At 47.7% G+C, this 15,417-nt stretch overlaps 1 protein-coding gene across 1 annotated transcript in view; it reads left to right on the top strand.

Annotated features, from left to right (window-relative positions):
* Positions 1-2,819: 2,819 nt before the first annotated feature.
* The window catches only part of LOC103597822, a 28,772-nt gene continuing 16,174 nt past the window's right edge, over positions 2,820-15,417 (top strand). The window contains 2 exon segments of the mRNA XM_008581677.1: positions 2,820-2,880; positions 4,215-4,528. Of these exon segments, the coding sequence (XP_008579899.1) occupies positions 2,820-2,880; positions 4,215-4,528 (375 nt within the window).

The raw sequence follows: 15,417 nt of genomic DNA, 5'->3' as shown, positions 1-15,417 counted from the left end.
CTTTCTCTGCAGATATTTATTTTTGGTATTAGGAATAATCATTTTTTACTAAACCATTAGTATTTCCCTCTTGGGATATGTGACTTGTGTCACTGGTCGAGTTAACTATTTTGCACACTCTGCTGCAAAGCACAGAGCCAAATCTGATTCCCAACAATGGCTAGTAGATTGGGCTCTATGGGTTCTATTTTTATATTAGCATCATTGCTATCTGTTTTTTATCTATGTTACATTTGGACATGATTTTCCTTTTTTATTTTTTACCTGTTTCTCTTTTATGTGTTGATAAATTGCGTTAAACCATTTTCAGAACAAGACAGTGAAGAGAAAAATTTATAATTCTCTTAGAACATTTAAACGTTTATCACAATTTTTTGGTATTATTGCCTACTCTTTCCCTCTGATTTTTTTCCCCTTCTCTGATGTTTACTGAAGTGGCTACCACCAGTTGATTTCCTTGGCTTGAGAGTCTTGGTATCTCCGCCACCGTGGTTATCTCTGGCTCTGCATACTACGTCAGCTTTTCTGATGTTGGAAAGCAGGTTTATTGGGTCAGGGTAACTTTAAGATTGCTCATAGTTTTTATTGATTTAGGTGTTTTCTTCTCAATTTCAGACATTTTTATTGTTAGTGGGTTTAATTAGGTGAGAGTGCCCTGGTGGTATCCGTCTTCCCTCCCTTCCTGAAGAGCTACTGTGAGTTTTATGCAGCAACCACATGTAAAGCATGAAGATTAAGATTAAGATTAAGACAGATTATATCAGTCAAGGCCCAGCCAGGACCACAGAAACGCCTGTACGCATTAAAACAGAAGCAATCGAAATGCTGAGGGCTGAATAGGGAATTGTGAGTCACCCACAGATGAGGCTGGAAGGGGCAAAGGTAGGAGCCCCAAACCCAGAACCCAGGGGTCAGGGCCACTCAGTAGAGGGTAGAACCACAGCTAGTTTCTCTGCAGGATCTGGTGACTTGGAGGAGATGGGGTGGTGGAGAGTCACAAGCCACCGAGAGAGCCGTGAGGCAATGCCCTGGCTTCTCTGTTCTCTCCAGACTCCCGGGTCCTGCTGGGGCTTCTCATTGGCTGACTGTAGACAAAAGCCCATTGACATTAGGGCTTGGGAAGCCCATCTGAGGGCTCAGGTCCCTGCTATCCAGAGCAGACCCAGGTAAGGGAAAGGAACGGGTCTGAGAACAAAGAGGCCAAGGCCCTGCCTGTAAGGACTTTTTCCCCCTATTTGTTTGATATGCACAGTTACCTGGGTGGGTGCAAGGTAGGCCTGACAGCTTTAGAGAACTAATCATGCTTACAAGTGTAATTAAAATAAAAACACTAAACTGTACACTGACGGAATCCAACAAATTCTGATTTTCCCATGAGGACTTTGTAATGCCTTTTAAGGAAATATCAAGTGTGAAATGTTTCCTACATCTCTTTCGATGATGCAACTCTGCTGGAGCTTGGCACTTGCTGCATCTGCCTCTTAGGTAATCCTGGCCGCGTGGGTGTGGGTTTGGGAGTGGCTGGCATGTAGCTGGGGCTGTGCTGAAAACGCCACTGCCTGCAGCACCCCACCCACCACCGAGCCTCAGGATACCCTGGAGTGGGCAGAGCCCACGTGCAAGCTGGTGACTCAGGGCTGGGGAACGTATGAGATCGGGACCAGCAGCCGTGGGTTCTGGGCTGTGAGATGCACTGTGGACCTGTACTTGAGAGGCGTGAAGACAACAGAGCCACCTGCTCAAGCCTCAGAGAGAGGAGCAGAGGGGGCTGGTGGGAAGGGGAAGCAGAGAGTGAGGGAGTAAGAAGGTAAGGCCACCGCCTCCAGTTCTCCTGTCTTTTTAAGTATAACAAAATTTTTGCATTCAAAAGGGAGGGTGGCCCTGTTACTCTCACTTGCTCTGCCATGGAGGTGGGAATTTTCCTGGGCCCTAGGAGTAGGTGAGGTAGCACCAGTGACCCTGGACTTCCACCAACAAAAGCGCTAAGAGCTACCTTAGGTTGACTAGCTGGGGACCTTGTGGGAGCTAGTGATTCGATTCAGCCCAAGGGGAGGGTGTGACCTCAGAGAGGTGAGAGCGGCTGACTCCATGAGTTGGTCATTTCTTCAAGAAACTAACTATGAGTTTTGCATCATTGAGTAACCCAAGGTGAGTCAAGGGCATCGGATCATAGTCCTGAGGTCGTGGTTCTAGCCTGGTTTTGAGTCTGACCAAAGAGGCTAACCTTGTTCGAATCACCTACTTTCGGACTTTGGTTTCTTCAACTGTAATTGGAGGGAGTTAGACTAGGTCAGTAGGTCATGATGAACACTAGGTTATAAAATCAGTTGTGGCAGGGAGGGGGTTGCCACCGACACTTTAAAAAATGAAATAGAATTGAAAACATCCCAGTGCGTAGTGGGTAGTAAGGCTAAGTTTTATTTTGTGAGATTTTTGTTTCTGATATAAATATGGGTAGTAACTCTGGGCTGAAATGTAAAACATATTTCTCATTGTGAGTTTCAGCCAAAAACTTAAAAGAAGACTGAAATAGATGAAGTTCCTTTAGCAACCGTATCTGATATTTCCAGGTTAGTTATCAAATGCCTCAAGTCCAAAAAATTTTATACCACTTCCCCTACCCCATGTACTTTAAAAAGTTTTCCGGGACTTTTTATTCGTTTTGAGAACTATTGGTTTGGGAAGTCAAGAAGAGACATAACAGCAAGAGTAGGAATGGAAGGAGGAATAAAAAAACAAAAAAAGAAGCAAGGATGTGGCTCTGATCTGTGGAGAACACGAGGGCCTGGTGTTTATTCCTTCTGCAGATATGCTCGAGCATGGCCCTGCAAGGCCAGAAGCTGTATCTTTCCAGGGCCTTCCTGCTCCTGTGCCTCCCAGGTGAGTGGGACCTCAGACTCAGGGAATGTCTTGTCTGCTGAGCTGATGGGAAGAAGGAAGATCTGTCTAGAGAGACCTGTAAAGGAGGTATAGGGTCCTGGGGGAGTCTTTCTAGAAGACTCCAAGTGTGTCCTACCTTTATTTTCTCACATGTCCTCCCTTATGGATGGAGAAGGGTAGAATTATCCTTGGGATAATTGTCCCACAAATCCACCTTTTCCTGATTCGAGGCATAAACTACTATTGGAAAAGGGGCTTCCAGGTGTGGAATTGTGCGCTGTCCTTGTCAGGGTGAGAAAGGGCTTGGTTTAAGGCTAGCACAAAGTTCTCTTCAGCCTTTGCCCAGTGCCTCTTATTAATCCCTGTCCCACCAACATCACTGCTTCCGCCAAGCTCCCCCGGCTAGAGGAGAAGCATCCTCCACCCCTCACACATCCCTCCGAAATCTGGAGAAGACTAGAGTACCCAATGCTGGGTCCTTGCTCAGAGACAAGATGTCTCAGCTTCAGTCCTGTAGCTTGGGAGAAAGCCTCTTTCCTTCCCTCCCTCTTTCACTCTGTCTCTACTTGACTTAAAGATGTTTCACTCTAAGGACTTTATGCAGAAAGCACACTATATGCCAGTTCCAAATGCCACCTACCCAATGTGTGTTAACTTGGGCAATTGGATGCTTTTGTTAAGTGGAATTAATGACGTCTGGTCATGGTGGGGACATCACAGGTATGTTCTCCAGGGGGCTGCTCTGAGGATTAAACCCATCAACACGTGTAAAGAGCGCAGAACAGTGCCCTGTCCCTCCTAAGCCCTAAGTCAGTGTCAGCTGTTGTAAGGATCATGGTGCTGGTCCAGGGGCTGGACGCTCGCTTAACTTTCTCTCATCCCCCTCTGAATGGTGGGGAGTCGAGGGGGGCCCGTAGAGGAGTGAAAATCACCAAGAAAGGTGGCTCACACTGACATCACCTGCAGAGACCCAGGAAGGTCAAAATAGCTTGGGGAAAGAGGGGAGCGTGGAGAAAGGGTTTGCAACAAGGGTGAGTATGTGTGTCTATGCGGGCAGTTAATGTGCTATACGGGGAGGATTTTCTGTTCTCCAAGAGAAGCGACAGAAGAGTTGTTTTGCTCACAGAACCATAGGGAAGTGCAGCTGCCCACGTGGCCTGTGTTTGCACGACTATCTGTGTTTCCTGTAGAGGGGTGAGCATGTGAGGACACGGGGGGACACCCAGGGATGGGAGGGTAGTCTATTTGTCCATTGCAGGTCATGGTGAGGGGTGGCATTGGGGACCCGGATTCCCAGGACACACTGGCTGAGGGTGTGTGGATGTGTTTTTCAGGCTATTTCACGTTGAGCATCCCCAGGGTGTTACAAGGTGCGGTGGGAGGGACGCTGTTGGTGACATGCCGGTACAGTGCAGGAGAGGAAGGCCACAGGAAGTTCTGGTGCCGAGGGGCCAACTGGAAGGACTGTGTTCGGGTCATTGAGACGACACAGGCAGAGAAGGAGGTGAGGCACGGCCGAGTGACCCTCAGAGACAGCCCCACAGAGCACCGTTTCCTCGTGACCGTGGAGAACGTGGAGAAGGGAGATGCGGACACTTACTGGTGTGGGGTAGACAGGCCCACAAGTGGCCCCCAGGACCCGGTGGCAGTGAGTGTTTTTCCAGGTAATCTCTCCCCACTCCCTTTGCCTGGCGTGGGCCAGGGTTTCTCTTGCTGAGGGGTGGAGGATGGGTCCAGCCCGGGCCCCAGGACTGGCTGCCCAGGGGGCGAGGAACACACCTGAGCTCACGCACGTGCGTGTGGAAGAGTGTGCATCCGTGTCTGCCTGTAGGTGTGGACAGGTGGGCCCTGGAGTCAGGCTGCCGGGCTCAAATCTCAGCTCTGCCACTTGCTGGCTGTGAGAGCTCGGGCAAGTTACTTAACCTGCTCGTGCCTCAGTTTCCCTAGTAGTAAAATGGGAGTAATAAGAGTACTTGCCTCACAGGGTGGTTGTGTCAAACGAGCTGACAGGTGTAAAGCACTGATACCTACAGTGGCTGGCAGGCGGCGACGACTTACTGGCTGGAAGCTACTGGTGCTGTCGTCAGGGCCATGTCAAAGCGGCGGCTCTCTTTCTCAGATCTCTAGGCTCCAGGGGAGAAAACTTATCTTGTATCCAGGCTCTAGATTGTCCCCTTGGTTCTTGCTGTCATTTATTAAAGACCTTCATTGCATGTCTGTTATGGACCGGGTCTGGTGACACAAGGTGGGGTGGGCAGTAGACAGTCCCAGGCCCTGCCCCCATGAGGCTCCCAGCTGAGGGGGTGTGGAGGAGGGCTGGCTGATGTGCTTCCCGAGTGGAGGGTGGGAGAGAAGGGCACAGAGCACAGAGGCGCTTGGGAACGCTGGCCGGTGGGAGAGCCCATCACAGACCTGCAGTCGCTCACATCTGTACAGATGGTGACCAGTGCAATGCAGGAGTTAGGGGGGCCTGAGGCAGGGACTACGTGGTGTTATTGTGGGGGCTACTGTAGGTTCAGGGCACACAGGAGTGCCTTTGGAGGAGGTGGCATTTAAGCTGTGTCACCTCCCCTTGACCCCACGGCTTCCCCTGGGTCACCCAGTCCTTCCCTCTTGGTCCTTCTTAGCCCAACATTAGCACATCTGTGTGTAATTAGTTTCCTTACTCTGGTCCCCACTGGACAGGCCATGCTCAAATCCACACAAGCGCTTCTGCCTGAACTGTGTCTATGTGTGAGGGACAGAGGTGGGTCTGGTCCCACCCTGGGATGCTCACTGGGCTTCCACAGTTCCGACAGGGCCAGGAATGTGCCAGCACCTCTTCCCAAAGGGCCTTTTGGGGTGCTTCCTGCAGGGCTAACTGAAGCCCCTGAGTTTCCCTCTTCCCAGCAGCCCCTTGCTGAGGAGACATCACTCTGTGCCTGGTGTGTCCTGGGTCCAATGTGGCTGGGGACTCCAGAGGGAGCAAGGTGGGCTTCTCCTGGCAGACTTGGCCACTTTTCCAACCTCCCAAGGACCCTCTTCTCTCTGCACTGACCTTCCCCGCCTTGGGTCCCTGCAGTTTCACGACAGCTGCAGATCCTGAGCCATTTCAGGCTGGGGCAGAGAGTGACTTGTGACCTTGTCTGCAGGCTCAGGGACAGTTGCAGTGAGCACTTCTGAGACGTCGGCCAGCACAAGAGCCCTGGCCATGACCAGCCACATTCCCAGCCCTGGCCTCCCTGCCTGGTGAGCAAAGCCCAGCCCCAGCAGGGGTTCCCACTGTCCTGGGCTTGCCAGTCTCCTGATGGCGATGTTGAAGCTAGGGAAACCCCTGGCCCCAGTGTGATACCTTAGTACCTGCTTCAGGTCCCAGCTAGAGCCCAAGGCCCCCTGTACCTGACCCCTGTCTCAGTTCTCTGCTCTGTTTCCTGTTTCTATGTGTGAGATGCTAGTGTCCAATGTTTGGGTTCCTATCCCAGCTCTACTTTTTACTAGCAGTGTGGTGAGACTGGGCAAGCTACTTCATTTCTCTGTGCCTCAGTTTCCTCATCTATAAAATGAGGATTATTCTAGCTACTATGGCTGTTTTAAGGCAAAATTTGGTAGCATAATGTAATTATTTATTATGTTCATAAATTCTGTGGGTCAGGAATTTGGACAGGGTATGGCAGGGGCAATTTGTCTCTGCTGCGGGATGACTGGAGCCTTAGCTGGAAGACTCACATGCTGGGAGCTGGAATCACCAAAAAGCTTTCACTTATTTGCCTGGTGCTCACCCATCTGCGTCAGCTGGGGCTGTGGGCTGGAACGGCCGCATGTGGTTGGGCTTCCTCACAGTATGGCGGCTGGGTTCATGAGCAAGTGTCCCGAGAGAGAGCCAGGCGGGGGCTATGTGCCTCGGTGACTACACAGCATCACCTCCAGCATATTCTATTAATCAAAGGAGTCACAAGACTGCCCAGGTTCAAGAGGAGAGGAAATACACTTTCCCTCTTATTAGGGCTATGACAAGCTTTGGGAAGAGCACATGAGACCAGAAATTCTGCTGTGGACATTTTTGAAAAATTCAATCTGCCACAAGCATAACAGCAGCACTGCCTTGTAGGGCCATTGTGGGGAACACATGAGATGGCCTCAGCAGTGTGATGTCCAGTGCTGGTGCGCGTGAGCCTGGCCCACTGCGAGCCATCCTTTCTCCTGCTCTCCCTCTCTCTGTGGCTCACCTCTGGGGAACAACTTATCAGAAACAGCATGGGGGGCTGATGATGGTCTGTGACTCATGTCCTGAGTTTAGGGCCCAAGGGTGGGAAACACAGGGGTTGTCTGTCTGTCTGTGTCATTGCTGCTTTCTGTCTGACTCCTGTTTCCTCAACCAGGCCCCTCCTGATCTCTGCAAGCTTCCTGTTCCTGGTCCTGATGAAGGTGGTCCTCCTTCTGGGCTTCAGCTATGCTGTGATCTGGTTGGCTTGGCTTCAGCGTCACCTCTGAGGGGTGGTGGTCAGCTGTCCCTGAGAAACTGTGACTCCCACTCCAGCTGCCCCTGTCTGGTGACAGTAGCTGGCTTCTCAACTCTGACCCTCTCCCTGGGATGTGAAACCATCAGTGCTTGGCCCTGTGAGAGACTTTTGCACCCAGGAGCTGAGTCTTCTTTGCCAAACACTCTCCTGGGGTGGCCTGGCAGAGTGGACATGGTGCAAGGACATAGGCTGTGGAGTTGGATGGGTGAGTGTGCAAACCCAGTGCTGCCACTTCTTAGCATGAGGCCCAGGAGAGACTGTTTGGTGGCTTTCGTCTTCTGTTTCTTGGATTTGTATATAATGGGGACAATACATGGAGGGCACTGGCCATGTAGGAGGGACCCTCAAATGGAGCCGCCCTTGCAATTACTGGCTTGGGTCCAGGGCAGCAGGGAGGAGGGGTGGGCAGGTGGGAGACCTGGGATGAGTGAGCCAGACCTCTGGGGACTCCTGCTTGATCCAGGGCAGGATGGGGGAAGGTGGTGTTAGTCCCTGGAGAGCCATACCCAGGTCTCTCTGAACGCACAGTGGCCAACACACACAGTAATAGGTGAGGAGAGGAAGGATGGAGGTCTTGCCTCAAAGGGCAGCTGGGAGCTCCACCTTATATGCATAACTGCTGGAAGGAAGGTTTCCTGGTGACAAGCTGCAAACAGAGCTGGGCTCAGCTCCTTCTGGAGGGCAATGGCCAGGCATGAAGGGACCCAGCTCCAGACTGAACCCTCCAATGCCTGCGTCTCTGTGTCCCTCTGTCCTCCGTACTCAGCGGCCTCTGCCCCTGGGGAGGAGTTGCTTTCTCCTTCCTAATTCAGCCCTGATGCCCTGGGTACAGAGGTGACAACTCATCTGCTCCATTTTGCGACCCCCTCTCCCCATCCCCTGGACTTCTATGACCTCCAGAAGAGTCACACATGCCTTCTATGTCTTCATCCAAGTTACCTGTAAAAATATGGAGCAGGTGAGACTCAGGGTGGAGTTTTTGGGTATCCAATTGCAGACTGCCTCTTAGGTGACATGGCCACTTTTGTCTAGGCCCCCTGACACTGCCCAGGACAGGTGACACAGGCTATTAGTTTGTTAGTCACCACTTCACTTCCAGTTGAAGAAAGACATTCTCACACCTTTTTATGAGTTCATTAGCCAGACAATGAGCCACTCCACTCCCAGCAGAGTAAGTGGCTTTCTTTCCCTCCACATGTTGAGGGACCTACAAAGGGACCCAGTCAGAGTGGAGGCGAATGAGCCTGGGCTGGACTAGAGGTTCACTCGCAATGAATAGAATATGGCAGAGAAATGGCATGCCACTTCCCCCGTTAGATTACAGAATGACTCTGGCTTCTGTCCGGCTGGCTCTCGCTTGCTTGCTGTGACAGAAGCCAGATGGCATTTGTGAGCTGCCCTACAGAGAGGCGCATGTGGTAGAACTGGAGTGTCTCCCAAAAGGCACGTAGGTTTCTTTCTTTTCTTTTCCTTTTTTTTTTTCCCCAAAGGAAATCTTAATAAAACAACGACAAGGCATGTCATGCTTGCTGTGGCTTCATTCTTCCCTTGCTCAGAACTGCCTGGCTTGTTGGCAGGTATCTAATGTTTTTTTTTTTTTGAAGCTGAGCTTTCTGAGTTTTCTCCTACTTTTGGGTCACCTATTGCTGAGTGAGAGGCGGTGGGGAAGGGATCCAGATACCTGTCGTTTGGCAAAGTGGCCAGTCCCCTGCCCACACCCCTCCACTTCCTCAGCTGATTCTCTTGAAAGTGCTGGTCTCCCTGAGCCTATGTTCTGTGCTCCGCATGGACACGTGGGACAGGAGGCAGAGGAGACCCGCCCTTCCATCACTGCGCATCTCTTCTTGCCCAGGAGGCTGCCCTAGACACTCAGGGCTCATCTTTTTTAATATACAGCTTTTTGAGATAGAGGTCAACTATCATACAATTCACCCTTTTGAAGCATACTATTCAATAGTTTTTAGTATATTCACAGGTAGGTGCAACCATCACCATGTTCAATTTTTGAGCATTTTCCTTACCTCAAAAAGAAACCCCATAAGTTTTTGCTATCACCCCTGTAGTGAATTGAATTATGTCCCCCAAAACTCCTTGAAGCTTGAATTGTGCCCCCCAAGTTTTATGTATTTGAAACTTAGCTCCCACTGTGTTAAGAGGGTGGGAAATCCTATTATGGTAATTGAAAGGTGGAGCCTTGAAGAGGTGATTGGATTGGAGGACTGTGCTGTAGTGAATGGGTTAAAAATGGTGGTCAGGGGCATGGTTCTGAGGGCTTTAAAAGGAGAGGAGAGTCTGCTTTTTGCTCTCTCTGCTTCCACCATCTTGCAATATGAGACCCCTGGGTCACTGTCACCACCACCAGATGGACTTTGGACTTCCTAGCCTCAAAATAAAAAATTAAAAAAAAAAAAAATTTGGGCCGGCCCGGTGGCGCACTTGGTAGAGTGCGGCACTTGGTAGAGTGCGGCGCTTGGAAGCGCAGCGGTGCTCCCGCCCAGGGTTCGGATCCCATATAGAGACCGGTCCGCTCACTGGTTGAGCGCAGTGCGGGCACAACACCGAGGGTTGCGATCCCGTTGCCAGTCGCAGTACGGGCGCGCACCGAGGGTTGCGATTCCATTACCGGTCACGAAAAAAGACAAAAAGGAAAAAGAAATTTTGATCCCGTTGCCAGTCGCAGTACGGGCACGCACCGAGGGTTGCGATTCCATTACCGGTCACGAAAAAAGACAAAAAGGAAAAAGAAATTTAATGTAAAACATGAAAATACAGAAACAAATGGGTGTGGCTGTGTTCTAATAAAACTTTATTTACAAAAAAAAAAAGAAACTGTAAGCAATAAATTTCATTTTTCTTATAAATTACCCAGTTCCATGTATTTTGTTATAAGCAACAGAAACGGACTAATACAACACCCTGTTCCCACATCCTCCCCTACTTCCAGCTCTAAGCAACCCCTAATCTACTTCTGTATCTATAGATTTGCCTATTCTAGACTTTTCCATGAATGGAATCAGGTAATCTGTGGCTCTTTGTGCCTGGCTTTTCACACTTAGCATGATGTTCTTAAGGCTCCTCCATGATGTAGCATGTGTCAGTGCATCATTCCTTTTTATGGCTGAATAATACCTGGGTACTTCAGAAGTTCACGGAAAGATTCGCATTATCTTTTAATTCTATTTTTCTACAAACTTTTTGAAGTACCCTCATATTCAGTGCATGGATATACCCTGTTTTGTTTATCCATTCATCTGTTGATGGTCATTTGGGTTGTTTGTACTTTTTGAGTAATAAGCATAAAGTGGCTATAAACATTTGGCTACAAGTTTTTGTGTGGACATACATTTTTGTTTTTCTTGGGTATTATAGGAGTGGAATTACTGGGTCATATGGTAACTCCAAATTGAATTCTTTGAGGAATTGCCAGCCTGTTTTCCAAAGTGGCTGCACCATTTCGCATTCCCACAGGCAGTGCCAACACTTGTTGTTATCTGACTTTTTGATTCTAACCATGGTAGAGGGTGTGAAGTGGTTTTGATTTGCATTTCCCTCTGACTAATTATGCTTTCTGTGCTTGTCTTTGGACTGCCCCAGCTTCCACCTGCCCTCTAGTGTGGGCGCGCAGACACGGAGAAGAGGATAAGACAAGCCTTCTCTTCTAGGTGCTGAGCCTCTTCCCTCTGGCTGCTTCCTCCGTTTGGAAGAAGCACATGTGCTCAGTCACTGAGAGGTTGAGTCGGCAGAGCCCTGCAGGCCTCAAGCTGCTCACAGACAGGATGTGTCTGAACAGTGGTATTCATGTCATTTTAAACCTTGCTGTGTGCACTCTCCAGCCTATGACCCCTAGCTGGGAGGCACTGATAAGGGCCTTGGGGCAATGGGGATGGGGACAAGGCTGTGCTTCCTTTGAGAAAGCAATTTCCCTCTTTCTTAGCTGTGGAGCTCTTGGTCTCTTTTATAAGAAGGTTTCGGGGCCGGCCTGGTGGCGCACTGCTACAGTGCGCCGCTTGGGAGCGCAGCGGCGCTCCCGCCCAGGGTTCGGATCCCACATACAGACCGGTTCCCGCTCACTGGCTGAGCGAGGTGCGGGAGCAACACCGAGGGTTGCGATCCCGTTGCCGGTCCCGGTCCGGTACGGGCCCGACACTGAGGGTTGCGATCTGTTGCCGGTCACGAACAAAGACAAAAAAGGAAAAAAAAAAAAGAAGGTTTCCTGCTTCCTCCATTGGCTTTTCCTCAAAATCCCAAAAGACAGCAAATAAATGGGGGTTCATGAGCTTGATTAGATGACCTCTGGTTGCAGGGCCTCTCTGAGCCTCTGTTTCCTCATCTGTGAAGTGGGGATAAGGCTACCTGCCGTACAGCTTTGCTGTGAACATTAGAAATAACCTGGATGAAGTGCCTAGTGCCGTGCTCAGATAAGAACAGCAATTACTGTTGTTCCAAGGAATCCTGGCCAGCCTATTCCAGTCCCCCAAAGCTCCAGATCTCACATCCATGTGGCCAGCTGCCCACTCTGCTGTGGCCTGGAACATTTGATTTTCCACTTATTGTTAGAGTCCTGCCCAGGGAGGGAGGCCACACCCTTCAGTGGTTAAACAGAACCTACCGATCCGGCCACTACTCTCTTCCCCAGAACCTCAACAGGAAGTGAGAAACACCTGCCACTCCGGGCTCTGAGCCCCACATGCTTACTTTCATGAACATTTTTAAAAAATTATGTGAATCTTCTTTCCAAGAATTAATTTTATCATTTTTCAATAAATATAATAATCGTACTAATAATGATGATTTAGACATAAATTTTAAAATGTAAATGATTTTATTTTCCACCATTATTTCCTTTATACCGCATCTTCCTCAAACCTAAATCATTTGTTTGAGCTGATTTCTCGGTTGGTTGGGTGGAGTACTTTAAGCCCTTTTTTTTTTTCCAAGAAAGAATGAATAAGTGGTGTGCATTTGGAGTCCTTGCATTTTTAAAATAACTTTCTGTTCTTCTCTATAAGGTATAGCATTCTTGGGCTTTGATTTTATTCCACAAAATCCCATAGACATTACTACATTGATATATATTTTTGCATATATATGTATATTTAATTGCACATATATACACAGTTATTTATAAGATATACATAGAGAACATTGCATAAAACATGTTTACAGTTTACAAAATAATTATAAAGCAAATGTTTATATAACTATCAAAGAGGTAAAAAAATAGAACGTTGCCAGTACCCCAGAAATCCCCTTCCTGTTCACACACCCTCTCCCTCCCCACTAGAAGTGTCCATTATCCTGATATTTATAATATACATTTCCTTGATTTTAAAACTCAGCTTTATTGTAGTATATTTTATGTATATAATAAGATGTACCCACTTTATATGTATAGTTCAATGAGTTTTTATGAATAAATATACATATGTGACCAACACCACAATCGAGATATAAGACATTTCTAATTACCCTGGAAACTTTTGTCTTGTGCCTTTATAGACAACCCCCTACCCCTAACCCCAGTCATCCATCGATCTGATTTTTATTCCCTATATATTACTTTTGTCTGTTTTAGAACTTCATATACATCATTTTCTTGCTTAAAAAATATTTTACCACCTTTATATATATATCCCTAAATATTATAGTTTAGTTTTGCCTACTTTGGGACTTTAAATAAATGGGATCATATTGTATATTTTATTTCACGATTTCTCTCACCTAACATTATTCTGACAATTCATCATATTGCAGCTGTGGTTTGTCCATTTTCATTGCTGAATAGGATTCCATGGCAGGAACGTACCACAGTGTATTTATCCAGTCTGTTGCTGATGGGCATTGGGATGGTTGCCAGATTTTGCTAAGAACAGGGGGCCGAGCCTGTGGCGCACTCGGGACAGCGCGACGCTGGGAGCGCAGCAGCGCTCCTGCCGCGGGTTCGGATCCTATATAGGGATGACCGGTGTGCTCACAGCGCTCACTGGCTGAGTGCGGTGCCGCCGGTCTCAAAAAGGACAAAAAAAAAAGAACAGGGCTACATTCTGTGCTCACGCATAAGAGAATCTGTAGGACAATATATTTGTCATTTGCCTGTTTGCTCTTAGATCCAGTCCTTTGCTGTTTATCTACTTACCTATAGTGGTTATATAGTTTCTTATGGCTGGATAATTAGAGTCCTTTCCGTTTTTTACTACCGTATGTTCACGTTTCCAGTTTTTTTCTTAGGATAGATTATAGGAAGTGGTACTGTGGGGCAAAGAGGAAGGCTGTCTGGAATTCTCCAGGCTCGCTGCTGCTGTACTCTGCAGAGCAAGGCGCTGCACCACCCGCAGCACACGCTTCCCACGGCACACAACTGTTGCTGCCTTGGCTGAGTATGACCATAAAAAAATCTTGACTAATTTGGGTAAATTAATAATTTTGTTGCTTTTATATATCCACGTGTTTGACTATCAGTGAGGTTAAACTTTTTTTCTTCTGAATATCAGCTTTCTGTATCTCTTCTTTTGAGAATCGTGGGTTCATGGTCTTTGACAATTTTTCCTTTAGAGTTTTAGTATTTTTCATTTTGATTTGTAAAGGCTCTTTACGTTCTGGGCATTTTCATTTTAGGTTTTCCAGTTTTGTTGTCTTTTTTTTTTGGNTAGTTTCTTATGGCTGGATAATTAGAGTCCTTTCCGTTTTTTACTACCGTATGTTCACGTTTCCAGTTTTTTTCTTAGGATAGATTATAGGAAGTGGTACTGTGGGGCAAAGAGGAAGCCTGTCTGGAATTCTCCAGGCTCGCTGCTGCTGTACTCTGCAGAGCAAGGCGCTGCACCACCCGCAGCACACGCTTCCCACGGCACACAACTGTTGCTGCCTTGGCTGAGTATGACCATAAAAAAATCTTGACTAATTTGGGTAAATTAATAATTTTGTTGCTTTTATATATCCACGTGTTTGACTATCAGTGAGGTTAAACTTTTTTTCTTCTGAATATCAGCCTTCTGTATCTCTTCTTTTGAGAATCGTGGGTTCATGGTCTTTGATAATTTTTCCTTTAGAGTTTTAGTATTTTTCATTTTGATTTGTAAAGGCTCTTTACGTTCTGGGCATTTTCATTTTAGGTTTTCCAGTTTTGTTGTCTTTTTTTTTTTTTGTTTTTAAGCATCCAAATGATTTTAATTTTATGCAGTTAAATGTATGTTGGTGCTGGGATTTCAAGTTCTGTGAGCACCCCAATGACATCCTGGAGACTTGCCTATCGACAAGGACAAATTTATCAGCACACCTGCCCACCCACCCTGGCAGCATACTGCAATAGTCTGTCTTTTAATAAAAACATTCCTTTTGCCTCCAGCCCTTTTCCAGCTGCTGTTTCATCTCTCTCCATGTTCCTTCTCAGAGCTCCTTGTGAAACATTGTCAGCACCTTCTGACTGTTTCCTTATCTCTCATTCACTCTTTATTCATTTCCTGTCTTTCCATCTCACCACCCTACAAAAATGCCCTTGACAAGGGGACCAACTACCTCTCCTTCAGTCAAATCCAAAGGTGTCTTCTCTTTCTGCATCTTCGTTGGGCGCTCAGCTGCACCTGACTCAGCTGATCACTCCTTTCTTCCTTTTTTTTTTTTTTTTTTTTTTGCTTTTGGACTGTCTTGGTTAGCTCAGGCTGCTACAGAAAGAATACCATAGACTGGGGGGCTCAAACAACAGACATTTATTTCTCACAGTGTTGGAGTCTGGGAAGTCCAAGATCAAGATGCCAGCTGATTCAGTTCCTGGTGAGGGCTCTTTTACTGGCTTGCAGACGGCCACCTTCCTGCTGTATCTTCACATGGCAGAGAAAGAGAGAGAGGAAGTAAGCTCTCTTGTGTCTCTTCTTATAAGGGTGCTAATCCCATTCATGAGGGCTCCACTCTCATGCCCTAATCACCTCCCATCACCAAATACCATCACATTGGGGGTTAGGGTTTCATCATAATGAATTTTGGGGGGACACAAACTTTCAGTCCATAGCCCAGACTCTCCTGGCTTTCCTCCTCCTTTACT

This window comes from Galeopterus variegatus, unplaced genomic scaffold (genome assembly GCF_000696425.1).
Source record: "Galeopterus variegatus unplaced genomic scaffold, G_variegatus-3.0.2 Scaffold2431, whole genome shotgun sequence".
Lineage (NCBI taxonomy): Eukaryota > Metazoa > Chordata > Mammalia > Dermoptera > Cynocephalidae > Galeopterus > Galeopterus variegatus.
The sequence above is the reverse complement of the archived record's forward strand: the minus strand, read 5'-3'. Positions and strand labels throughout refer to the sequence as shown.